Raw genomic sequence first — 26,639 nt, forward strand, 5'->3', positions numbered from 1 at the left:
ACATGGGACAGCTCAGTCTGTTAATCCTAGCTCCCTAGGGTGTCATTCTCTTTTCTGGATCCTCAGACACCTACATGCATGCGCATGAGCCCACACCAGACCATATACAACTTAAAAAAAAAAAACAAAAAACTCCAACAGGTGAAATTAATTTAAATAATGTATTTTATTTAACTCAGTATGTCCAAAATAGTATTTCAACATGTAATCAATATAAAGTTATCAATTATATATTTTACATTCTTTTTTTAATACTAACTTCAAATTCTGGTGTATAAAGCATATCTCAATTGAAACTAGCCATATTTCAAGTGCTCAAAAGCCAGAGTCCAGTGGTTCCAGATTGGACAGCATAGGTTTAAACTTATGAAAGCAATGAGTTGCTGGGGGCATAGGTAACATTTACAAGGCCTAGAATGCCCAAGGCCCTAGACCTAATCCCCAGCACTAAAGAAAAAAAAATACAAGCAAGCAATGGAGTAATTATTATCAACCAGATTAAATTTTAAAATAGTGCTGAGGCAGAGAAATTTCAATCGAATTAATACAATTTCTTTGAGGAATCAATAGGTCACAGATTTAGTAACAATTTCTGAAGGAAAGAGCAGCACTGTAAGCTGCACAGCGGCCCCCAAGGCGCTCAGGGTCTCTAGTTCCTGGAAGGTATACACTTTACTTGTATAAGGAGTAGGTGGGGGCTAGGATGTGGATCATTGGTAGAGTCCTTGCTTAACACTGGAGAGGCACTGGGTTCCATCCCTAGCACTGCCAAAAAGAAAAAAAAAAAAAAAAAGGAAGTGGAGCTACGCAGCTGTGGATTTTGTGGGTGTTCCTATATCCAATGACAAATGCCCAATTAAGACAGGTACAGAAAATGTTGGATGCAGTGGCAAGATTGCTTTTTCAAGGTTAGCCTGGGCTAGAGACCCCTTCTATACACACACACACACTGGGGGGAGGAGAGAGGAGGGGGTGTGCAGAGAGGCACTGAGAAAGATGTGGCACACAAGAGGCCATGTGACTATGAATCTAGAGAACTTACAACTACAGTGGTTAGAGCCATACCAAGCCTCAAGGGGCAGGAACAGGCTTCCCACCAGTCTCAGAGGGAGCATGAAACAGTCTACATTTTTGTTTTGAGACAGGGTCTCACAACATAGCCTTGGCTGAACTCAAGCTCCCTATGTAGACAAAGCTGGCCTCAAACTTGCAACACTCCTGCTGGCATTACAGACAAGCACCATGCCTGGCTGCTTTGCTTTTTGAAACAAGGCCCAGACTGGCCTTGAACTTTTGATCCTTCTGCCTCAGCCTGTGCTGGAATTATAGGCATGCACCACCACACTCAGCTAATTTCTTTTGCTTTTAGCCCTCAGTTTGTGGTAATGTTTTGGCAGCCACAGAAAGCTGAGAGAAACTGATAAAATGTGTCTCCCTCACATGGTGTTGGAATTACAACCACAGGTAGATGATGAATCCCACACTTCAACAAAAAGCCAATTAAAATGTTCTGTGGGCAATAACGATAGAGATTTATAAGCACACTGTACATGTTATTTACACTTAATAGTTAATGGGCTCTACTGCCTTCCTATCTATACATCATACAACACCTTTACATGCATGTAAGCATGTCATGTCTCTCTCCCACCTTAAGTCTGGCCTACAGAACATTCTTATTTTTCTGAACATTCTAGACTTGTTTCTTTCTCCATACAACAAGGTTAAAGGAATGGAGTGAGCTCCTAGGTGGGTAGGGCTGGTACCAGTTGCTGTTGGAGCAACTACTGTATAAATGAAGACTGAGTCAGGGGCTGAACAAAGCTCTTGGCTTAGTGCCATGGCTGGAACAGAAAGATTCAGGGAGTCAGGTGTGGATTGTGAGAAACTTGCTTAAGGCTATTACTTCATAAGGATTGGGGCACTATCCTAGGAGAGACTGAAGCCTAGATCACTGGTATCAAGTCTCTTCCATCCCTTGGCCCTAGAGAAAGGCACCCAAGCATGGAGTGGGATCAGCATTTCTGCAACATCACAGTGGGATGACATTTGATGCTTTCTCACAGTTCCAATGTCATCCCAGTCCACTACACAGTTCATTCTGAGGCCCTGGCCCTTCTAGACCTACCACTGCTTTTCAAACTGTGCCAGCCAGTCAGTCATTCTATGGGCAATGAAATGGCTTGACCAAGATTCACAGTGGCAATTTGCTCCAATTGGCTCAGATCACTGGAGCAGAGCTGGAGAGATGGAAACAGCTGGCAACACCCTGGGATCCACATTAGGGGCCCCAGTGGACTGGAGCCCATTGAGTCCCAGTCTCATCCTGTCCTACCTATCTACCAACATTCTACCTAGGGAGCTCAAGAGCCTGGTTGCTGAGTACAAGAAGGCCATGTCCTCTACTTGAGCTCCACCGTCCCTGCTCCAGTTCCATCTGTGGTTTTGTACTGGCCTGCAGCCTCTCTACCAAGCCAGGGAGAGACTGTACCTTCTAGAATTCAATGAGGTGTATCCCTAGCCACCATAGTTTATTGAAGGCCATCCTTCTTGAAGGGGAGAGGGCAGTGGGCAAGGGCAAGTCCACCTTTAGCCATCAATCAAGGGGTGTCAGTGACCAATCTTCAGAGGACTGGTAGGCAATAAATTAGAGTTCTCCAAATCCAGTTGGAAGGTCAAGAAAATAAATTAAGGGAAAAACCAAGGTCAGGCTTTCTCTCACCACAGCATCAGACAACTGTTTCAAAATATATTAGATTTGGTTTTTATTGTAGAGCACACACATATTAGGGCAAAGTGCTGCACACACAACTACAAATCATTTTTTGGGAAAAGAGCAGTAAAAACCAAAACAAAACAAAAACAAAACAAAACAAAATAAAACCCCAAACCACAGAAGACCTGTAACTGCTTTAGTTATGCAGTCTCAAAGGCTCCAGATTGGCAAAGGATTTGACCTCAAAGAGACTTCCTGATGGCTGGCTACTCCCATATCTCTGCAGCCATTGAGGCCCGAGGACCAGACCTCTGTGCACTTCAGAGTGCTGGTGGCATGGCTGCTCAGAAGGCCTCTGTTTTCGGCAGGCCCAGTCCTGGCCGCCAAAGTCATTCCTAATGAACCTGGATCAGCAAAACCAGGATCTAAGAAGGCAGAAACTGTCAAGGACTTTACCTTTCTCTCTTTTTTTTTTTCCTTATTATTTTTAGAAGTTCCTTTCCCAGCACACAGATCCCTGATGCAGAGAAAGTACCAACCCAATATGCAGGTCTGACTTCTGGCCTTGGATATACGCTATAGGTGGACAGAGCAGGCACACCTTCTTAGAGATGATATGGAAAAGAGGCCCAAGACGGTCAACTGAGGAAAAAGACTAAAGGGAGGGAAATACTTCAGGACAAAAGAAACAAAGCCCTACCACACACCCCAAGTTCCCATAACCCAAATGCTAGACTGGAAGCAAATCAGTTCCTCTAGCTAGAAACAATTCCTACAAATGACCCACTGCAGCAAGTCTAACTGTTCCATACAATCACACACATATGCTGAACAGGAGCAACCCAGCAAACAGGCATGCTCTTGGCAAAAGAGGTCAGGACCATTGTGCTAGTCCCTTGATCATCCAGGATTGGTGGGCAGAGCAAGCCAGAGGGCATGCAGGAAACCCGGGAACTCAGAAATGGGATGGCAAAGGCTGGCACTGTTTAAGCCCCATACGCAGCCAACCTGAACAGTGACAAACAGGGTTTTGCATGAGGTTCCAGGGCCTGGACAGCAGGTGAGAACTAGGAGCAGCAGACCCAATGCAAGGCCTGAATGACTCCAAGAGACCTCATCCAAGCATGAGCATCAGTGGAAGAAAAGGGCTGGCAAAAGAATAGACTTTGTTTAAAACACTACAAAGATTTACATTTAAAGCCCAAACTAGTATTTCGTAACCAAAACAGTTTGTGTGTTTCAATACACTTCCACTTGAAGACAGCTGTCCCCATTGTCTCTACTGGCTACTCTGGTATGCGCAATCCCCTACAGAAGCTAACAGCCTTTTCCATCAAGGAGGAAAGCCAAGAACATAAGAACCCAAGTCTTTTACCAATTCTGTTCTTTAGCCTTAATGGGCAACAAAGCAAGGAAAACGTATATAGGACCAAAATAACAAAGAAAAAACACTCAAACGGAACAGAAAATGGGGTAGCTACATCAGGATTAGCCAGAGTTCCAGGAGGGCACGGGGCCTCAGTGTCTCCTCATCTTCACCTTGCGGGTGGGGCTGCTGGCTGTCTCTGGGCAATCTTCCGAGGACTCATAGGACTTGCGCCAATAGTTCTCAGAGCTAAAACTCCCCCTCCGCCGGTGTGTGGGCAGAAGCACAGACCGCCGATTTTCTTCTTTATCCATCTCCAGGATCCGGGGTCTGCAAACAAGAGGGACAAATTGTTACTTAAGACACCAGAAGGAGGGTTCTAGTCTTACCATCACTAAAGGGTCTTCAGAAGTCCCTATCCTTGAATTGGGCTCTTGACTCAGTAGACCTCCATCAACATGCATTAACAGCAGTGGAGCCTGGCCACTAAGTGACAGTCCCTGTCTTGGGCTGTCTTAGTCACCTTGTGGAAGTCTGCTTAATTCTGATTTGGTGCCCAGTCCTGTGTCAGGTGTGCTGGGCTTTCATTATCTCAGCTTCAAAGCCCTCCATGGTCTGTCTTGCCACACACTTCTACTTCCCTACTCTCCTACTCAGCTGCATTGCTGGCCTTCAGTGAGGGTTTAAGTACCTGTGGGCAGCATCAGGGTCTGCCTTGCGGTGGGACCTTTTGGGTTTCAGCGCAGGGTCTCTGGTGTTTCCTGACAGGCGATCTGAAGCATAGCTGGGTGGCAATGTGGAGCTGCTCAGGGATTTTGTTTCCAATCGCGGTGCATCTAATCTTGTCCTGCAAAGGAAACACACGTGGGGTCTCAAAAGGGCCTCTTGTAAAGGCATAAACCCTATCAGAACAGATCTATCTCCAGTGAAGACTAGCTCTGCCTCTAGGCCAGCAGTTTGTATTCTGTGCTTTGGTTTCTTCATGGTTCAACTAAAGATACATCTAGTTACTTCCAGAGAAATGTCTTTCCCACTCTCAGGCTCAGAAGTGGAGATTAAGAGTAACGTCTGTCTGGATACCTCCAACAATTAAGACTGCTATGCAAACAGACTCCAGGACATTCTCAGTCACAGAAGGCAACATTTCTCAAACCAGTCACACTTGAGTTTCTCTAGGAGCATCTATCCAACCTACCAGTGGATTGTGGGCACACTCCAATAGATGCCCTCATCCCTGCCAGCAATACAAACACAGGGAGGGTTTTTCCTCAGGACTACAGAAGAGATAGAGGAAAGCAGAATGACCTTATTTTCTCATAGACATAGGGTTTATGTGGCAGAGCCAGAGAAGAGACAGAAGGCCAACACCCCAGCCACATCCATCTAGCAGTGACCCTTTGGGGAATGCTAAACAAGCAGAGATGAAAGGGCTTCTTTTTATTTAAAACAATGAAAAAGTTAGTTCTTATGTATGTATGTATGCCTGTTGTAGGGGTATATGCAAGTGTCCGTGGAGGCCAGAGAGGCTGGATCCCCTGGAGTTGGAGCTACAGGTGGTTGTCAACCACCTGATACGGGTGTCATGTGTTGAATATCTCTCTAGCTGCTCCCCCTACCCAAGGGCTTTTGAAAGTATGAGGGAGAGGGGTTGTAGTGCATGCCTTTAATTACGCACCCAGGAGGAAGAAGCAGAGGCAGGCAAATCTCTGGGTTGGAGGCCAGCTGGGGCTATACAATGAGATCTTGCCCCCCCCCCCAAAAAAAAGAAAAAAGAAAAAAAAAGAAAAGAAACTCAATCTCCAGTAAAGGCAAAACAACAACGACAATGAGACAATAGAATATAAATTAGGCTTAAGGTGACAGAAACAAACATCTGCCAAAGAGGTCTGAGCTAGGGGTTCGCACTATACTTTAACTCTAAGGCAGAGTGCCTGTTTACCACATACAAAGTCCTGGGTTCAGTAATCAACACAAGAGCAAGGAGGCAGGGGGAAGGTAAGCATATTTGCATCCTTATGAGAGGAGGAGAGGGCTAGCATGAAGACTGCCATTCCCAGAGTTGCAACTCTCATCATGAAGATAAATCAGGCCAAGGTACAGATAAGGCTACAAAAGGATGGCCAAAGCTACAGTCAACATGGACTGAGGAGTTGGCTAAAGCAGCTGAAGTGTTTGCCAGACAAGCAAAGGGAACATAGTTCATGAACCCATATGAACGCCAGGTAGGTATAGTGGCTCACCTGTAACCACAGCCTTGGAAGTGATCTCTGGAGCAAGATACCATTCTGAAAAGCTCTGGCTTTAATTGAGAAGATCAAACAATGAAAACAGTAGGGGCCAAGAGAAGGCCCAGGATTAACAGAACTGGCTTCCAGAGAACTCTGGTTTGGATCCCAGCGCCTACATGGTAGCTCAGAACTGTCTGGAACTCTAGTGGTTCTCAACCTGTGGGTTGTGCAACCCCTTTAACAAACTTCTATCTTCAAAAATATCTACATCACAATTCATAACAGTAGCAAAATTACACTTAGAAAGTAGCAACAAAAATAATGCTATGGTTGGGGTCACCACAATGCTTCAGCAGTAGGAGAGCTGAGAACCACTGTTCTAGTCCCAGGACATCTGATGCCCTCTCTGACCTGTGGCCATCAGGTTCAGGCAAAACATTCATGTGTGTAAAAATAAAAACAAATTTAAAAATGACTAAGTGTGGTGGTTTGAATATACTTGGTCCAGGGAGTAGCACTGTTAGGAGGTGTGCCCTTGTTGGAGGAAGTGTGTCACTTTGGGAGTAGGCTTTGAGACTCTCCTTCTAGCAGCCTGGTAAACAGTCTTCTCCTGGTGGTCTACAGATCAAGATGTAGAACTCTCACCACCTCCTCCTGCACCATACCTGCCTGGATGCTGCCATGCTCCCACATTGATGATAATGGACTGAGCCTCTGAACCAGTAAGCCAGCCCAGTTAAATGTCCTTATAAGAGCTGCCTTGGTCATGGTGTCTGTTCATTCCAATGAAAACCGTTAAGTCAGTAAAGATGATGGAAGATTCCTAGCATCAAGTCTGGTGTCCAATGTGTACCCACCCAGAAGAACACACAACACGCACGTACGTACACACACACATATACCATATACACAGGAAAAAGAACAGATTAAAAAACAGCTCTTATGCTTCTTTACCATTCATCTAATAGAGAAGCTGCTGAAGGTAGGGGTCAATACTAAATCAGTGGTCAGATCCCTGACTTCAGTCACATAGCTACTATCCCACCAAGGTTTCCAAGGCTCATTGTGGTAGAGCAGAGCTGTATGGGGGCAGCACCAAAATTCTGGGAGATGAGGCAATAGCTTAGGCATGAGAAACCAAGATCTAGGCACTCCTACTCTCCTGATGAACAGAGTAGAGTGCACCTACCATACCCACCCCCTCTTCATCCACTAACTAGGGTAGGGTCCCCAGCAAACCTCTAGTTCCTACAAATTGTCGTGTGTGAACCCCACATCCCACTGCTTTTGGTGTCTTCTACTGCCATCCAGGTTTATATCAATTTCAACCTCATTCATCTGTTGCAGCATAATGGATGTCTCAGAGCCAGCCTTCCCTCTCTTTTTACAGTACCATGAATTGAATGGAATCAGAGCCTCAGACAAGCTAAGCAAACCTTTAGCATGTGCTACATCCTTAGCCAAAAGAGCACCTCTCTGGTCAAACTACCTCAGACCCTGAGACCCTTCTGTTGTTGGATAGGGCCCAACCATTTGAATACTGTCTGCATGTCTCTGGAAAGCTTTTCTTGACTTGCCCCTCCCTGGTGAGCATTCAATGGTTAATTTCTCCAAAGGACACACAGATAAGAGATCACTTGGGCTGGGTATAGCTCAGTGTTAAAGCACTGGACCATTTGTAAAACACAACCATAAACAAATAAAATCATACTAACAAATACTCCTAGCACTACACAGAAAACTAGAACATACTAATGTTTGCTAACTTTTGGTAAATGGATCTCTAGCTGTTTCTTCCCTAGTGCTTCTAAGATCTACTTTATCAAAAGAGTCCTATTTATACTGCCTTGTCTCACTTCACCTACTTCATCCAGTTTAACAGACAGTGCCATCTCTAAGTGTTGTAGACAGACCCAACAAGCCCTGAGAGGCACTTGAGATCAAGACCTAAAAAGGCCCGAAAGCTCTCCAGAGGTACAAATGCTGATGTAAGCTTCTTCTTAGCTCCCAGCTCTCTACTCACTAGAGTCCCCACACTTTCTGGCCTTCTGGGCCATTTCTGTGTAACCAGTAGTTTCTAGTTCTGAAAGCCAGAAGTGCCAAGCCTTCCTTGATTCTTCCACTAACATGGATGCAATCAATTTTAGTGGGCCTTCAGGGGACATATTCTGTGCTTTCCTATCAGTGTGTCTTTTGCTTTGTGCTGCAATACATGCAAAAATAGAAAGAACTATTGAGTGTCTTATGGTGCTTATCTTGGATGCCTATATATAAAATAAAAACCTGGTGACAAGTCAGAAATCCCTACTCAAAACTCATCTCATGGAACGCACTTCTTGCCTGAGCTCCTTTCCAGAGTTCACATCTCCTACTCTTAAGGTTAATATGTGAGCATGTTGGCAGCAAGCCGGGTCCTCCAGTGGGAAGAACACTGGAGTGCACAAGAGGAAATCATGCGAAGAACAGAAGCCCCATTCACTAGTACCATGTCCATTAACTAACCACCTTGCCCTTGAAGTTGGTTAGTATTTTAACCCTTCAACCACCCTCCCAGAAGAAGGTCTAGTTTTTCTCCAAGGAGCATCAATGACTACAACATCCTGGGACATTGTTGGATACAGGCACCTTCTAAGGACCATGCTACTATTTCATTCCACTCAAGTTAACACCCTTCCCTCCAATATTCACACACACACATCACTCTCAAACAGGGTCTCTCTATATAGCCCTGACTGTCCTGGAATTTGCTATGTATATTAGGTTGGCCTTAAACTCAGAGATAAGCCTGCCTCCAACTCTCAAACTATAACTCTCTTACTTAATTATTCTGTTTTTTTTTTTGAAACAAGGTTTCTCTGTGTAGCCTTGGCTGTCCTGGAACTCACTCTATAGACCCCTGTTAGCCTTGAACTCAAAAACCCACTTGCCTCTTCTTTCTAAACGCTGGGATTAAGGGAGTGCACAACCACTGACAAGGAGTTTTTTTTATAATTATAATTTTATTCTTATTACCTGTATTAGTATTTTTGCCTGATGGTAAGTATGATTATAAGCTCAAAAAACTTTAGAAGAGGGTATCAGATCCCCTGGAACTGGAATTACAGGTGGTTGTGAGGCACCATGTGAGTGCTGGGACAGAACCCAGTTCCTCTGAAAGAGCAGCCAGTGCTTTTAATTGCTGAGCCATTTCTCATAGCCCTCTTTTTATTTTTAGCAGGTATGGTAGCATGCATCTTTAATCCCAGAATTCAGGAGGTAGAAGTGGGGAGGATCTCTGCAAGTTGCAGGCCAGTTTGGTTAGGGCTACGCAGAAACTGTTCTGCTCCAAAACAATTTGTGTGTGTGTGCGTGTGTGTGTGTGTGTATATGTGTGCACCTCCATGGAGACAACTGTGGAGTCAGTAAGAGAGCATTAGCGCCTCTTAAACTGAGTTAGAGGCGGTTATTAGCTGCCCAGTCTGGACCCAGAATCTAAACTCAGTTCCTTGTGAAGGGCAGCAAGTGCTCTTAAGCACTGAGCTTGTTTCTTTTCTTTACTCACTATGTAGCCCTGGTTATTCTGGAATTCACTACGTAGACCAGACTGGCCTTGAACTTAGAGATCTATCTGCTTCTGCCTCACAAGTGTTGGAATTAAAGTTGCATGCCATTACACCCTGACTGAGCTTGTTTCTTTTCGTATGTATGTATGTATTGTGTATATTGTCACTCTCTTGAGACACACCAGAAGAGGGCATCAGATTCCATTAGAGATGGTTGTGAGCCACCATGTGGTTGCTGGGAATTGAACTCAGGACATCTGGAAGAGCAGTCAATACTCTTAACCACTGAGCCATCTCTCCAGCCTTCTTTTCATTTTCTTAAAAAAAAAAAGAAAGAAAGATTTATTTATTTTATGAGTACTCTATCTGCAAGTACACCTGCATGCCAGAAGAGGACATCAAACCACATTATATATTGGTTGTGAGCCAACATGTGGTTGCTGGGAATTGAACTCAGGACCTCTAAAAGAGCATCAAGTGCTCTTAACCACTGAGCCATCTCTCTAGCCCCTGAGCTGGTTTCTTTTTTTTTTTTTTTTTGGTTTTTCGAGACAGGGTTTCTCTGTATAGCCCTGGCTGTCCTGGAACTCACTCGGTAGACCAGGCTGGCCTCGAACTCAGAAATCCGCCTGCCTCTGCCTCCCGAGTGCTGGGATTAAAGGCGTGCGCCACCACCGCCTGGCCTGAGCTGGTTTCTTAACTTAAGCATCCACCCCAGTGATACATGACCAAGGAGGTAGGTGAAGGTAAGACCTTGAGTACTCCACTGTGCACAATTGTTATATATATATGGGCTGAGATAGCATGGTGAAGGGCTACAGGTATGCAAGGTGTCCTGCATGTCAAAATGACAATATATGAAATTTAAGAGTGGTAATGTGGAATAAAACATGAATAGGTTAGAAAGGTGTTTCCAACAAAAGCCATCCTGTCATAGAACCAGGTCATAAATTCACTGACTGCACTGTGGCTGTGGATACTTTAAAGTAGAGTGAAATAAGGTAGAGTAAAATAAAAGGAAATCAAGAGACTGGGCTGGATACTTAAGAATTTCATTCTGCTGGCAAAAAAAAAAAAAAGACATCTACGCCAATCAATGGATTACCCTGGGTTAGCTGATGTTCACTATGAATGGTGCAAGTTGTATTCATAGCATATATCTTTGGTATGTGGTGTAACTAACTAGCACTTTGTTTCTGTGGTCTTTTTCAGAAAAATATAAGCCTAGTCCAAGTATAAGAAAAATCAGACACATCCCATTACAATATTCTATAAAATATCCAGCCAACTAAGTCTGAGAAACTGTTATAGTCAAGAAGAATAAGGTAACATGAAAAAAATTAAGTAACCTAAGTGTGATAGTTAATCTCGATCTTCATCTTATTGAAATACAAAATCACCTGGAAGATGAGCCTTTGGACATGGAGGCTTAAAGAGAATTGTCTTGATTAAGTTGAGTTGGGAAGACCTGTCCACTATGGGTGGCACCATTCCCTGGGCTGAGATACTGGAGTATATGAAAAAGACAAAACTGAGCTGAACACAAGAATTTACTGTCCTCTGCTTGCTTACTCTATATGAAATCTGAACAGCTAGCTAAAGCTTCTACCACTAGGACTTCCCCATCATGAAGGTCTATAACCTGGAACTATGAGACAAAATAAAATCTTTTTAAGTTACCTTTGTCAGAAAATTTTATTATAGAAACAGGAAAACTAAGATACTAGGTAAATCTAAAATTATGGAGATGCATGGATCTCAAAGCCCCAGTCATGCTTACAAAGTACTTTACTGTGGCTACATTCCCAGCCACAACTGATTTCTTTTCTTTTGATGTTTCTTTTTAGAGAAAGGGTCTTGCTATAATGCCAAGCTGGTTTCCAGTTCTTAGGCTCAAGTGACTCTTGCTCAGACTTCTAAGAAGCCAAGACTACATGCACATACCACCATGTCTAGCTACTGGTGTTATCTGACTAGCTCGGTGTTGGGAATTAAACTCAGGCCCTGATTGCCAGGTAAACATTCTACTACTGAATTACATATCCCAAACCCAGCATTCTTTTTTACTTTTTGGTTTGAGACAGGGTCTCACACTAATTGTTTTTCTAGTTGTACCTGTATCATTGATTTTTCATTCCAAGTGGTGGGTAAGTGCATACAAATATAATTCAATATTCAAAGTATAAAATCCAATGTGAAACTTCACAGCTTCTGTTCCAAATGCCTATTCTAACTATATAGAAGTTCATTGAACTTCATCATATAGAAATTGTATAGTCTTAGGTCTGGTTGAAGGCTAGAAAGAGTATCAGATCCCCTAGGACTGGAATTACAGATGGTTGTGAGCTGGCATATAGGTGCTAGTAATCCAACCCTGGTCTTCTGGAAGAAGTGCTCCTAATCAATGAGCCAACTCACCAGCCTTTTTGAGACAAGGTCACTTTAGGTAGTTCTGGCTGTCCCGGAGCTCACTATGTAAACCAGGTTAGCCTTGAACTCAGAGAGATCTGCCTCTGCACTCACTACCTACCATACTTGACTTACCTGTAACATTTTTCTATAACAAAATTTAAAAATGTATTTAAGATTTAAAAAGAATTTGCTTAAGCTTCAAGAGGGGAAAAAAAGGGGGCAAACAATACACATCCTACCAAGCATATTTGAGCCTGTACATCTGGACTTGCTTTGCTCAACTTAAAAAAAAAAAAAAAAGATGGAGCTTCTTTACCATGGTGGCTTTAATTCCAGAACTTCAGAAATAAGACGCTCCAAGACCAGCCTGATCTACATAGTGAATTCCAGGGCAACCAAGGCAACATTGTACAAAACAAACCAAACAAACAAAAAACAAGACAGAAAGGAAGCAAGGAAAGATACATACACAAGCCTCATGTAGCCCAGTCGAGCCTTGAACTCTTCTCCTACCCCACTTCCTAGGTGTTACCACCAGTGCCTCACTCTGCTTAACTTTTCTTTTTTCTTCCTTCTCTTTCCCCCTTTCTTTTCTTTCTTATTCTACGACAGGCCTGACTCAATTCTTTCACCTTAGTCTTCTAAATGCTAGATAACAGGTATTATTGAATCACCATATCCAGCTAGGACAGGGCACATTATTAATGTTAATCAGAGTGTCCCCAAGGTCCCCTCACCAGAGGAAGGACAGCCACAGCTATAAGACAGCTAAACACTGTATCCTAACCTCTCACTCTTGTCACCTCTCCTCATCCCTCGCTCCTTCTACAAGTGAAAGCCTAGGCATTTTTAAAGTAGGCTGCTACGGTAAGTCTAAAATAATCACTGAAAGAACATGTAACAAGTTAGAACAGGGTGGTAGTGGTGGTGGGGAGGTTGGTTTAGAAAAGCACTCCTCAAATCTTGTTTCAAGACTGTGACCAAAGGGACTGGGGACAACTCAGAAGTAAGAGCATCCACTGTTCTTGTAAAGGATCTGAGTTTGGTTCTTAGCATCCAGGTCTGGTGACTTACAACTACCTGGAATTCTAGCTCCTGGGCATCTGACTCCCTTTTCTGGACTCCACAGACATTTGCACATGTGTGCATATACCCACATACAGATACACATGTAAACATATAACTAAAAGTAAAATAAATCCTTAAAAGGAAAAAAAGTATGTCAATAAATATCAGAAGCACTTCTTTGCTCAACACTGAACTTCCTCAACAGTCTAAGGATGTAAACTAATTACATTGTACAATGCCAGAAGTACAGAGACGTAAGTTCTAAAATGATCCAGATAGGCCTATAGGTAAGGCAGAGGATGCCAGACAAGAAGGTACTTACTTCCTGAGAATGATGACCGCCCGGCGTTCCTTAATGTCCTGAGGCCGTATGCAGTGAGTGATTTCATCAGCAGCATACCCACTAGAAAGAGACAGAACAAGTCACCAGTAAGAGAGTAGACAGACAACCCAAGTTCATGGGGGATAGAAACAGGATCAAGTCTTATGTCTGCCTTCTGCCCACTACTACTTTGAGAAGTTCAAGAATCAACACGGAAGGGAAATATCGCATTTAAACTCTTAAGTGTCTGCTTAGAAACCATTCATGGAAAAACCTGGCACAGAAGATTCAATGGTAACTGTTAAGTAGCAGTCTGAACCAGAACTCTCCTAGCATAGACCAGAATCACTTTTGTTTGCAGCTGTTAAGGATAGGATGTAATTCAAGAGGTAAAGCACTTGCCTGGCATGTATGAGACTTTAGGTTCAATCCCCAGCATAAAAACAAACTCTGGAAGCAAACGGAGTGAAGTTGGAAGTCCTTGGTAAAAGGACAGAAGCCTGTTCCAACCCAAATGTGGTTAGATAACCATCTTCTCCTCAACTGGAATCCTTCTGATTTGAAGTTCTGGGAATAATTCTGATTACTGAGCCCCTCCCATGTTCTCAATGAGCACTCACAAAAGATAAACTACTCCCATTTTAAACTACCCCACTGAACTGCAGAGATCAATACAGCCAGATACCAGGCCTGATGGAAGCGATATTGCCTTCTAGCTTTCCCATTTAGGATTCCTAGCTGCTCCTGGGCCAAAACCTTTTTCTCATGGCTGCTGATCATCTCCTTCTCAAGTGCAGGTGTACAGATAACACATTCTTAATTACCTGAAACACAAAAGATCTGGGAATGACTCTTTTAAGTGCCAGGCTGTCCCAAGAGAAATGCTGGATTCAAAAGCAAGTAAGAAATATAAAGTCAAACTGTTTCATCGTCAGCCTTTAGAGCAGTGGTTCCCAACTTTCCTAAGGCTCTGATCCTTTAATACAGTTATGTTGTGTTGATCTCCAACCATAATAGTCTTGCTACTTCATAACTGTAATTTTGTTAATGTTATGAATTGTGATGTAAATATCTGTGTTTTCCAATGGTCTTAGGTGATAAAACAAGCCTATTTATAAATGCCTTACCTGTGTACCTGTTCCTATCCTCACTTCCAACTGTTTCTACATCAGGGTTCTTTAGTGGTTTTGGGGGTGTGTGTGTGTTTTATCCTCACAAGACACTATGGACAAATACCCATAAGCCAAATCAAGTTGAAAAATACTGATTAGAGTTTCAAAAAGGATTGGTATGTGGACCTATATTACTATTTGTATAATAAGTATACTATATATAATTACTATAGCAAAAGAATCACTGACTGTAAACAAGTACTGACCAAAGAACCCCACTCTTCATCCCTATTAATAACTGTGAGTCCACAGAGAGAAACACTGCTTTTTGGTCTGCCTGTTTGAGACAGGGTCTTTCTACATAGCCCTGGCTGTCCTGGTTGTAACTCACTATGAAGACCAGATTGTCCTTAAACTCAGATCCACCTGCCTTTGCCTCCCAAGTGCTGGGATAAAATGTGTGTACCACCATGCTCCACTTAGCTACAAGTTTTGTGACATTAGTTAAGCCACATACTGAACAGAAAATCTTAGTTTCTTCAATGCTTGTAAGGAGAACAGTAGATTCTCCAGTGTTCATTTCATTACACTTTATAATTTAGGCACTCATTTTTTTGTCATCATTAAAGACTCAAGATATTAAAAGGCAGACAAGACACTACTTCCCTTCAAGGCAGAATCAAAAGTTAGACTGGTTTACACAACTGAAACTTCTGGGAAGAGAGCAATTGGAGGCTTACTTGAGAATTGAGAATGATGCTGAATAACTCAAAAGTACATCAGACCCTCTTACCTAAGATTCTAAGCATCTGCCACTGCTAAAGGGCCTAGACCACTTAGCAAGCCAGAGCACAAGTTCAGCTCCAGCAGAGAAAATACAATCTTAGATCCCCTACAGGCTTCTGTACTAAAAGGGGCCTTTTGGCCCTATTCCCAGGCTAGGTGCTATCTCTAGGTCTCAATAAAAAAAAAAAAAAAAAATTTTTTTTTCCATTTTAACTTTTGAGACAAGGTCTTTCTACTCTGTAACCCAAGAGGGCCTGTAACTATGTAGTCCAGACTGGCTCCAAACCCATAGCCATACTCCTACCTTAGTCTCTCAAAGGTTGGGATTACAGGTATGAATCATGTTATCATTTTATAATAGTGATCAGAGGCTGGGCTGCAAGATTATTATTCCATATTATATGTGCACAAATCTTCCCAAAAGAGCTAAATATAATAGCACATCTCAGAGGCTTGAATCTGTAGTGCCTGCTACATGCAATGTTTTCTGTTGTTAACAAGTATTATATTTGACCTGGCTATTATAAGCATGATCAAGGGCCCTGACTTCTCATCTCCAACAAGAAACCGCTTCTCTTAATGTAGCTCTGGAATAAATCCAAATTGTTTGTCAAAGCCTGACTACTTCCATGTTCCTTGTTCCACCCTCCAAAGGGCTATAAAACAAACAAGCTATGCCAGGTTCCTTCCCTAAGCCCAGGACCCACAACTAATATGGAGGAAGCGCTGCACAGAACCACAGAAGTGACCATGACATACCAACCCTGTGTTTAATTACAACTATTAACACTAGTATTCTAGAACCTCCTGGTATTTGTAATAGTCCACCAATTTTTCCTCTGCAAGAGAGAACCCAAAAGGATTTAACATAAGTTCTCTTAGTTGAACTTAAGTAGAAAATACCTAGCTGAAATTATGAGTGGTTTTTTTTTTCCTGCTAAGAATCCTATTTGCTACAGGAGACAGTGAAAATCTCATTCTGCCAGTTTGAAATGTAATACGTCTTAGGTCCAGTTCTACCCTTGATGTGAAGGAAATTTCTATGGCCTCCTATTGCTGTTTTTACAGGGAGAATAGAGGAGGAAATACCTTATGAGTCCAGCTGGCTTGCTCTCTGCCTTGGCTGAGCCCCGATGCCTAGTAATAACCATCAAGTACCAGGACCTAGCTCTGTTACTCACTATAATTCAAGGGAACTGTCATACTTATCTCCTTTCTCCTGGTAAAATTTCCCTAAGCCTCCTACCCCAACTGATTTCCTCCATGCTACCCAACCACACCATCCCAACTCTATTATATTTGGACTACAGAAATTGTGTTTTCTTGTAAGACAACACTCTTCAAAGATCTTACTCAACTCACAGTGCTGAGTTGAGTATACTAAAAGTCTTTCACTTTAAAACCTCTATTTTAAGACCAATGGAGAGTGCAACAAGCTTTCCTTGAAAGATTGGACACAAGTTAAGTAACTCTGGAAACCCATTAATAAGGAAATGTGCAGATCTATGCATGTTTCTTCTAGGGACAGTCTTGGAGATATAGTTGCTAAGGCTCATTTCCAAGATGGCCACCATTCTCCAACTGTTCCATATCCTGCCTAGGCCAGGACATACCAAAAAATGAATGAACTAGAAAAAGTAATAGCCTAATCCCAGCCTCCCTTTGATGGGCTATTTTCTCTAGGCAACCCCCTTGAGACTACCTCACCACTGACAGGCTTGCAGGGGGAAGAAGCTAAGGGCTGGGGGTGGGGCAGGAGCCACTGGTACAGACAGGACTATGAACTCAAGCCTCCATGAAAAGTCTTTGGCTTTGTGGCCCTGATAATCCCAATTCCACACACCCCAAAGCACTGACAGCAGCTCATCTCTTGAGACATCTTTAACAAAACTTCAAGAACTCATCAGTAAGCAGTATAACAAAGACTCAATCTTTTCTGACAACTCAAAGGCATCACTGGCTTCCTTTTTAGAGAACGAGAAAAATAGAACCATGGCAAGTGTGCACATGCCTCCCAGCACTCACACTATAAAGGCAGCGACAAGCTGATCTGTGAGCTCCCTGGTATACATAGCAAATAGTGAGTTCTAGGCTGTCCAGGGCTATGTAGTAAAACCCTGTCTTCAAAATCATCATCTCATCTACAAACAGCTAAAATAGTAAAGCTGACGCGTCCACCAAGTTTGCTATAGTCTTTTAATTTTTGGTAGCTGACTGTGTTAAGTGTGTTTCTTTGGTAACAAGGTTTAATTTGTCACAGTACCTTGCTGGCCTCAAAGAATATGGGAATAGGTACCAGTCATATGAGACAGAAGAGTTATATCACACTGAGAGCTGCACACTAACAGCTCAGGCTAAAATGGCCAGCCAGCCAGTCTTGCGATTTTCATGGTCTGTTTATCCTTTGTTTGCTCCCAGCTTCCTGCTGAAGACCATGGCTCCTAGCTAGCTACTTCTTCTGTACTACTTTCTGCCCGTCAGGCTTGGCAATACAAAGGAAAGCCAATTTCAATAACCTAAGTATTTACAGCTCTGAGTTTATCCCATGGAAACAACAAGAGGTAAGTGAGATAGCTCAGAGGATAAAGGTTCTTTCTACCAAGACTGACTACACCTTAATTTAATACTAGAGACCCACATGAACAGAACCAACTCCTAAAAGTTGTCCTCTGATGCATCACAAAGACATAATGCACACACACAAAAAAATGTTCATTAAAAAAAAAATCCAAACAAGAGGTGCAGCTCAGGACTCTTCTGTCCTACTTTCCCAACTATTTTAAACCACAAAGCTAAATTTTGCTTGCAACCAGTCAAACAAGATGAGCTATTAGCCCAAAACTGACAGGGATGCCTGATTCCCCAATATTATTAACCAGAAGACAGAAAAGTTCAAAGATCAAGCTCACCAGCACACAATGGATGGCCAGGTGAAGCAGTTATTTCTAGACTTGTGGCCAAGCCTCGGGTGTCTGGGAATGACTACAAGGCAGTTAGCCTTGAGGTGATTATTATTATTTGGTTTTTGAGACAAGGTTTCTCTGTGTAGCCCTGGCTGTCTAAGACCCATGGAAATTTGTCTACCTCTACCTTCCGAACACTGACATTAAAGGTGAGCAACAGCTTGAGGTGATTTTTCTAACTAAAATAACTGGTCTGTTTTTTAAAATACTTTAAGAATTACTTCATAAAGTAATGCCTACACTGCTTTTTAATCTGTGCATAGGTGTGGATACACATGCATGCAGAGGCCAGAGGTCAATTTCAGTTGTCATTCCTCAAGCACCAATCACTTTGCTTTTTTTTTGAGAAAGGGTCTCTCACCAGAAAAAGGCAAGGTTGGGTAGGTGACTAGTCAGTCTTATATCCACCTCTCTGGCCCTGGGATTACAAGTATGGGCCATTACATCTGGCCCTTAAAGAAGGGAAAAGGGAGCTGGAGAGATGGTTCAGCGGTTAAGCGCACTGACTGCTCTTCCAGAGGTCTTGAGTTCAATTCCCAGCAACCACATGGTAGCTTACAACCATCTGTAATGGGATCCAATACCCTCTTCTGGTGTGTCTGAAGACAGTAGTGTACTCATATATAAAATAAAATAAATCTTTAAAAAAAAGAGAAAGAAAAGAGAAGATTTCTAGGGAATCAAACTTAGGTCCTTATGCTTCTAAGTGTGTTACAAACTTAACTACCTTCAGTTCTAGGTTCTGTTTTAAACTGTCCTATTCACCTTACAGAACCAGGACAAAGAATGAGGGATAAATTGACATCAAGAAAAGGTAAACAACAGGCCTCTGGAAAACATCATAAAAAGCGACCAGGACCCGCTTCCAGATCCAAAAGGAAGATTACCAGCAAGTCAAAAACAAACAAACAAACAAACAAACCCTGTCATTAAGGTTTGGAAAGGAATGTAAAACACTACCAGAAGAATGGCCTGTGAGGCCTTGCTCTAAGACACCAGATACACCGGAGTCAAATGTCTGCCATGAATCAAAATACATGCTGACCATTAGCAAATGTAAAACAATTTTGCCGTTTGTCAAATAAAGACACTACTACCACTAACAACTAAAGGCAGCAATTGCTAGAATCCATCTGCATCTGTAAAACACCACAGGTTTTCATCTAACTTACCACTCTCACCTCTGGTAAGTGAACCTATGGGGAAACAAGGAAAACCCAAAGCTCTCAACAACAGGCTTCCATGCAGGATTTGATGAGGGGCATTACTAACGTGCAGGTGCTCATCTTAACTGCATCCCAAAAAAGCAGAGAGTAACTGTGCAGGTGCTGGAAGATTTAAATTAGCAGGTGTGTCCAGATCCTAGAACAATAGTTCTCAATTTGAGATGAAGATGCCCTGTAACCCCCACCTACTAGGACACCTGTCACTGTTGGAAGCCAATTTCTGATTGTCACAAAAAATGTTATTGTCTAGTAGATGATGGCCAGGGGTTTTTCTTTTTAAACAGTTCAAGGACAGCCCAACCAGAAAAGAATTTACAAGCAGCTCCAAATATCAACAGTAGTTGAAAAACTACTGTTATAACCAGGATAACCCTTACCAAAATCTCTGATACAGAATACCACCTGCTTCACAGCAATCACCTTTACCAATGACTACATTCTACAGCTGCAATAGCTCTGCTACTCTAACTCCACCTCTGTGGCTAATTTCTGGTCATTCTTTATGTTGCAGTTTCCTTCCTCTCAAGAACTTCCAAAATCTCAGTGAGTAAGATGTCCCTTCAGTATGCTTCTTTGTCTTTCTAAATTCATTTGATCCACCTGGTCTAAAGCCTATTGAGAATGAACTATATGAAGATTGGAACCATGTTTCAAGATCAACCAATTCCTTAGTACCTTTCCCACCCAGAGCACTGTAAGTAGTTGTATATACATTTGAATGCCTATCCTGTGTCATGCTCTGTTAAATAAATCACCACATTTAACTAATAAGACTTCAAAAGTTGGCACCACCTCTACTATTATACAGGTAAAAAAATAAAATGAAACAAAAAAAAAAAAAAAAAAAAACCCAGCTGTGAGAACATACCTATAAAATCCCAAAGGCTAGCCATAATGGCTCATCCCTGCAACCCTTGCACACTAGAAGCAGAGACAGTAACAGTCCTGAGTTGGAGGCCAGCCTAGGCTACAGGGAGAGACTGTCTCAAGATAAATAAATAAATACCCAAAGCAAGTGAGAGCTGGATTCAAAGCCTAAGGCAGCACTTTTCTGAACGTGGCTGGGCCTCCCACACTAACTCTGGAGCCAAGTCTGAATCCAGGAAGGGTTGGAAGGGACTGGGAAAGCTTTAGGACTTTACTATGCAAAGAGAAGACAATTTTCCAGATGATGCAATTTTGTTAATCACTAACAGATCTTCACATTAAAAATTTGAAAGTTCTGCTTTTAAATCTGGTGTGACCATGTTGGGGAAGTCTCACAGTGCCTTGAGAATTTCCCACAAAGCAGCCAAACACTGCCAAACCTCTAGATAACCTAAAAGGTCTATGACTGTGAGGAAAAACAACCCAATAAATGACCGAATGGCCTTTAAGTAAAATCCTTTCAGCACCGAGAAACTTCAAGGCAGACCCCAAAATCTTCCTTACACGGCAAGCTCCCTAGAAATACCTACTTTTGGGAGGGTAGGTGGATCTTTTTGAGATGTCAAACTTGCAGCAATCTTCCTGCTTCAGCCTCACAAGTGTTGAGCATAAACACAGGCATACACTACCAGCTGGACATCCCTTCTAAAAACGTTTTGTCAAGACAACCATCTGGAAGCACCACACACATCTGAGACACCCAGAACAGTTGTAATCTAGGCCTCACATTGAGGATTAGTGAAGTACATTAACCAGGCTTACCTTTTTTAGGGCTAAAAGGAGACATTCTCCAAATAAAACTTCACTTCACATAAACACCAATACTGTTCCAGCAGATGATTTACTCTGCTGAGCAGGGCACTGAGCTAATTCTTAGCAGGATCTGGGGCCCCAACTGGCCAAGAGCCTAAGATGTGGTCACCGAATCACAAGGCCAAACACCAGGTCAACAGACCAGCTGTATTTTGTTTTACTGGATCCCAGTAACTGCCACGGCATTTCTACAAAGTGCCTGCAGAGGCCTGAAACTAAGGGAGAATTTTAAGAGCGTGCTGCACGTATTTCTGGCCAAATCACTACACTGTTCAATCTCCCAAAGAAGTCATTCTAGAAATCTGTATCAAAAATCCACCAAAACTCGAGGGCTCTGCTTGCATTTTCTGTTAAGGAATCCATTACACCGTTAAACAACAAAAACAGAACAGACCAAACATTTAGATAGAAAAACAACAAAACAGGGAAACATTAGATAGTTAAGTACAGGCTTTTTTAAGATGTGGAAATTACGTCTAAAACCGAAAGTGATTTGCTTTAAACCAAAAGGAAAACACGAAGCCTTGAGTTCAATCTCTAGGCACCACAAACAAAACAAAACACTGGCCAGAGCACATCTGTAATCCCAGCACCTGGGAGGCCAAGACAGGAGAATCAAGATCATCCTTCCTTGTGTATAATAAAGTTGAAGGCTAGCCTGAGCTACCTGAGACCCATACTCCCCCCCCCTTCAAAAACAATAAAACAAAATGCAAGACAAGGTCTACATTCATGAAAAGCGAACTCCTATGCTAGCCTTCAGAAAGATGCTTTCAGACGAATTCTCAGATAAGCCATTATGGCCACTTCAAATCTGCCTGCAGGTATAGAATTCCACACAGGTCTTATCCCGCTAGGAGTTTTAGACACAACCTTCCTATGGTCTGCACGCAAAAAGATGAGTCAGAACCATAAAAAGAACGGGCTCCCACCAGCTGAGGCTTCCAGGACCCGGCTCCTCCCAGGTGTGTTACCTGAGCACAGTCACGCTCCCCCTGCGCACCGGCAGAGAAAGCACAGGTTCCGACACCCGGATGGGCTTGAACTGGAACTTGCAACCGAAGCAAAGTGCCGAGTCGCTAAAGAAAGACACGGACACGATCGGGCGCTCGAAGATGTGGATGGGGTCTACGTGAGATACGATGCAGCCGCCAGGCTGGTAGTCGTTGATGACTGCGCTGTTGACGAAGCCCTCGGGGATGACGCGGTGCTCCACCAGCTTCTGGATCACCAGCTGATGAACCCATTCCGGGATCTCATCGACGTCGCCCGGCGGGTAGAGGCGCTCCTGGCCTGGCCCGCGCTTTTGCAGCTGGGCACCGTACGTGTAGCCCTCACCGAAGAAGTACTTGTTGCGCAGGGGGGCCCGATCCACGGTGTGCTCGTTGTACAGGCCCTTCTCGGCGCGGGACACCACCTCGTCGATGCGGGCCTCGATCTTGGAGCACTCATCCTGGCTGAAGAGACGGATCTGCCGGATGCCGCTCTTCACCTTGCGCGCCTCCTCCTCCTTCTGCAACTGATGCTCCTCGTAGTCGCTGCGCTCGGGGTCTGAGTCCTCCTGGTACTTCCGTTTGGTGGTCCCGGACACCGGGTAAGGCTCGGCGGCGGCCGCGGCAGCCGCGGCGGCAGCCACAGCGGCGGCTGCAGCAGCGGCGGCCTCCCGGCTGCCTGCCTTGTAGTTGTCCCGGGACGTCATGGACTTGAGCTTCTCACGCAAGTCCGTGTAGCCGCTGGCGGCCGCCATGGCCCCCGCCAACTCAACTCTAGGGTCCTCCGAGGCGGCCCGGCATGGCTCTCAGGGGACGCGCCAGGGACCCGAAAGGGAAGCGAGGGTCCTCAGTGCCCGGCCCCCATGCGTGACTCAAGGAAGCAGCGGGGGGCGTAGAGGGGCCAGGAAAGGGTCGAACCTCAGCAGCGGTCGGTCATGCAGCAGCACAGGAGACAGCGGCGCTTCCTCCTCCTCCACCTTCTCCACGTCCTGAGGAAAAAGGGCGCCGGCAGCGCCTCATGCCGCGGAGGGCTTCGGAGAAGACTCCGCCAGACTCTGGGTCGGACCCTCAGACGCCCGGCCCGGCCCGCACTTTAAAGCTCTCCTCACGACGTCACCACCAGCCCGCCCGACCTCCGACAGCGCCGCTCCTTAGCGGGCTTCTCGACGCGCAGGCGCAAAGCTGCCGGCCACGAGACTCCACGTACTCTGAGCATGCGCGTGCGTGCCGCCCGGTCGGCGAAGGAGCCGGCGCAGGCGCACACGAGGCCCGCTCGTCGGCCGCCGCCCCTCCCCCACCCGCCGAAAGCTTCGAGAGACCGGCTCTCAAAACAACAATTTGCCTTCACGCCACGCCGCCTCTGGGACCGCAGGGCTCCACCAGCTGGAGTGTGCTCGCGGTGTCAACTGTACAGCGCTGCCGCGTCACGGCATCGTGCGGATGCCCGCAGACGCCTCAGCTTCCAGCGCACAATCCTCGGGAATCACCACAACCCAGTCCGCCCCGTGACCGCCCCCTTTGGAGCTTCCACTTTCTTAATTGGACTGCCGGCCACGCGTTGGGCAAACACAGACTGGAGTTTCCAGAGTCGGTTGGTAAATCATGCCTGTCAATCAACTAGTCTCCTTGGCTACTGCGTCCATCACTTAATTAGCTTCGGGCAGAAGCTCGAGGACCCCTGAAGGGTGAATGGGTGGCTAACTAAGTGCCTGAATGGAGTTCTCGGCGGAGGAAAGCCCTCAGGACTCCTGTGAAGCTTCGGAAACAGTAGGAAAGTTAAAATTGTGGGCTGGAGGGCATCAGACCCAAACTGTAGAGCAAGACAGGACAACAACAGACGCTGGAGGCGCACAGTCGGGGCACCCACACCCTATTCCCGCCGCCATCGCTTCCTGGAGCGGACGTTCCACAAGTCACGTCCCGGGACTGCCCACCAGGCGCGTAGCCGCGGGCACGCGCACGAGCGTATCACGTCCCTGATGGGGCTGGGCGTTGTTATAGGGGGCGACAAAAAGGCTCTCTTGTCTCGGCGCAGATTTACCAGGGACTGATCCAAATTGGACATTCACTTCAAACACTTAAAAAAAAAATTGAACAGTGGGATGAGAAGTGCGCCTGCAGCCTTCAGCTTCAGCACTCTAAAGACTGGTTGGAGGATAGCTCACATAGTGGAGGCCAGCCTTGGCTACGTAGCGAGCTTCTGTCTCAAAACAATCACAAAGAACCAAAACAATAAAAAATCCTGAAGCAGAGGGCAAAGCCTGAACAAAGGTGTAGCCAATGCTGGAGGTCCCCGGGCACTCCCAACAAACAAGTTTCTGCTCTGAACCTCCCCAGCCTCCCTTTGGTTCCCAATACCTTTTCCAGTCTTTAGTACTCTTGTCAGATTTTCACATATCCCTGTCCCTCCTGGCCTTTGCCCATACTGTCTGTCATCTGTAAAGCCTGTCCATCTACAATGTTTTTCATACAGTTCACCTCTTGTCTTTCAATTATCCCAGAGTCTGCTGTGTAAAACCAGGAACCAGAACTCACCTCGCAAGGTGGCTGTGAGGCTGAAATGAAGCAGACGGATTGCTGATACAGGGTCCCGACCTCAGTTTTCTAATCTGTAAACTGAGGGTGGCAGCAGTCTCTGTTGGGAAGTGGGGATTGTGTGGTAACTTGGCAAAGTTTGTGGAATGGGAAGCCAGAACATTAGGGAATCCAGGCCACCCTCTCTCCCAAGCAGCAGGGGGATGAAAGGGAAATGGGACAGGCACACTAGGGATTCCCGGGGCAGCCCCTTGGGCCCAAGTGACAAAGCAAGAGTGGAAAGGCAGCTGCAGATAGTAAGGAGGTGGACTGGAGGGCAAGGCTGGCTGACCTGGGCTTGGGTGGAACCCTGCCTGATCTGTACTGTGTGAATGCCTGATGTGTCTCTTACCTGAGCAATAGGCACTTTGCCTGGAAGAACTGAAGCTTTTCAGGAGCCCCATTCTCTAAGCCCAGATCTGCCTTTCACAGCTGCATGGTGGGAGCTCTTTACCACTGTACCTAGAAGCACCTAGTAGCTACCCTAAGGACCTCAGCTCTGCTCACCTAGGCAAAAAATGTGACCCTCCTTCGGTATGGTGCACACCTTTAAACTCAACACTAAGTTGTGTGTGTGTGTGTGTGTGTGTGTCTCAGGAGTTCAGGGCCAGCCAGGGCTGCATAGATTGCCTCAGAAAAAGAAGAAAAAAAAAGTGACTCTTCCATAGGTGGACTCTCCAATGCCAGTGTGTTTTCTCCTTGACTGTGCTATTTAGTCAGGCCCAGATCCTGTGGGGAAAAGCCAGGCTGCCTGGGTTGAACTTCACAAGGCCACATGCACAAGTTCAACGCTGTCGGCACTCCAGCAACAATTTCACAATTATACCAGTCTCACTGGGATGTTTTAAGGATTAAATGAGTTAGTATTTGCCCAGGGCATGACATGTAGTAAAAACTGTTGGGTTTTCTTTATTCTTTTTGTTTTGTTTTGTTTTGTTTTTCTTTTTCTTTCCTTCTTTTTTGTTTTGTTTTTCAAGACAGGGATTCTTTGTGTACTCTTGGCTCTCTGGAGCTCTATCTGTAGACTAGATTGGCCTTGAACTCACAGAGATCCACCTGCTTCTACCTCCCTGAGTGCTGGGATTAAAGACCCTTTTTTTCTTTGTTTTTCTATTTGTTTTGTTTTTTACATTTTACTTATTTGTCTTTTTTCATTCATTTTACGCCCCAATCACAGCCCACTCTATCCTCTCTTCCTACTTCCACCCTTACAGATCCCTCCCTCCATTGCCCACTTCCCTTCTTTTCAGAGAAGAGGACCCCCCCCTTGTGTACCACCCTGGGACATCTAGTCCCAGGAGGACTAGGCACATCCCTCCCACTGAGGCCCAACCAAGCAGTCTAGGTAGAGAGAAGGGATCCAATGGCAGGAAACAGAGACCTGGACAGCTTCCACTCCACTTGTTAGGGGACCCACAAGAACACCAAGCTGCACATTTGCTACAAATGTGTAGGGTCTAGGTCCAGCCCCTGCATGTTCCCTGGTTGGTGGCCCAGACTCTGTGAGCCCCCATGGTCCCAGGTTAGTTGACTCTGTGAGCCTTCTTGTGTTCTTGACCCCTCCTTCTTGCTCACTTCTATCCCCCACTCTT

General features: G+C 44.7%; 1 protein-coding gene across 2 annotated transcripts; it reads right to left on the minus strand.

The window, feature by feature from the left end:
• Positions 1-142: 142 nt before the first annotated feature.
• Alkbh5 (alkB homolog 5, RNA demethylase) lies at positions 143-23,682 on the minus strand. Of its 2 annotated transcripts, XR_003712502.1 has the most exons (5): positions 22,456-23,682; positions 13,655-13,735; positions 4,774-4,929; positions 3,256-4,412; positions 143-765 (listed from the first exon to the last, which is right to left on the minus strand). XR_003712502.1 is itself a non-coding variant. In XM_028776550.1 (4 exons), the coding sequence occupies exons 1-4, from the start codon at positions 23,226-23,228 to the stop codon at positions 4,235-4,237; spliced, it is 1,188 nt and encodes a 395-aa protein (XP_028632383.1). In that variant the 5' UTR covers positions 23,229-23,682; the 3' UTR covers positions 148-4,234. The 2 variants fall into 2 exon arrangements, 1 of the variants encoding a protein (XP_028632383.1); XM_028776550.1 differs by having other exon boundaries at positions 148-4,412.
• Between the last annotated feature and the right edge of the window lie 2,957 nt (positions 23,683-26,639).

Source organism: Grammomys surdaster, unplaced genomic scaffold (genome assembly GCF_004785775.1).
Source record: "Grammomys surdaster isolate TR1022 unplaced genomic scaffold, NIH_TR_1.0 270, whole genome shotgun sequence".
Taxonomy (NCBI): domain Eukaryota; kingdom Metazoa; phylum Chordata; class Mammalia; order Rodentia; family Muridae; genus Grammomys; species Grammomys surdaster.

Bases quoted from the DNA above. Each gene is read 5' to 3' on its own strand.
- Alkbh5 (XM_028776550.1), bottom strand. From the start codon at position 23,228: ATGGCGGCCGCCAGCGGCTACACGGACTTGCGTGAGAAGCTCAAGTCC. The intron at 13,736-22,455 runs GTAACACACCTG...GTCTCTTTCTAG, and splicing joins GGGAGCGTGACTGTGCTCAG to TGGGTATGCTGCTGATGAAA. The intron at 4,930-13,654 runs GTAAGTACCTTC...TTTCCTTTGCAG, and splicing joins GCGGTCATCATTCTCAGGAA to GACAAGATTAGATGCACCGC.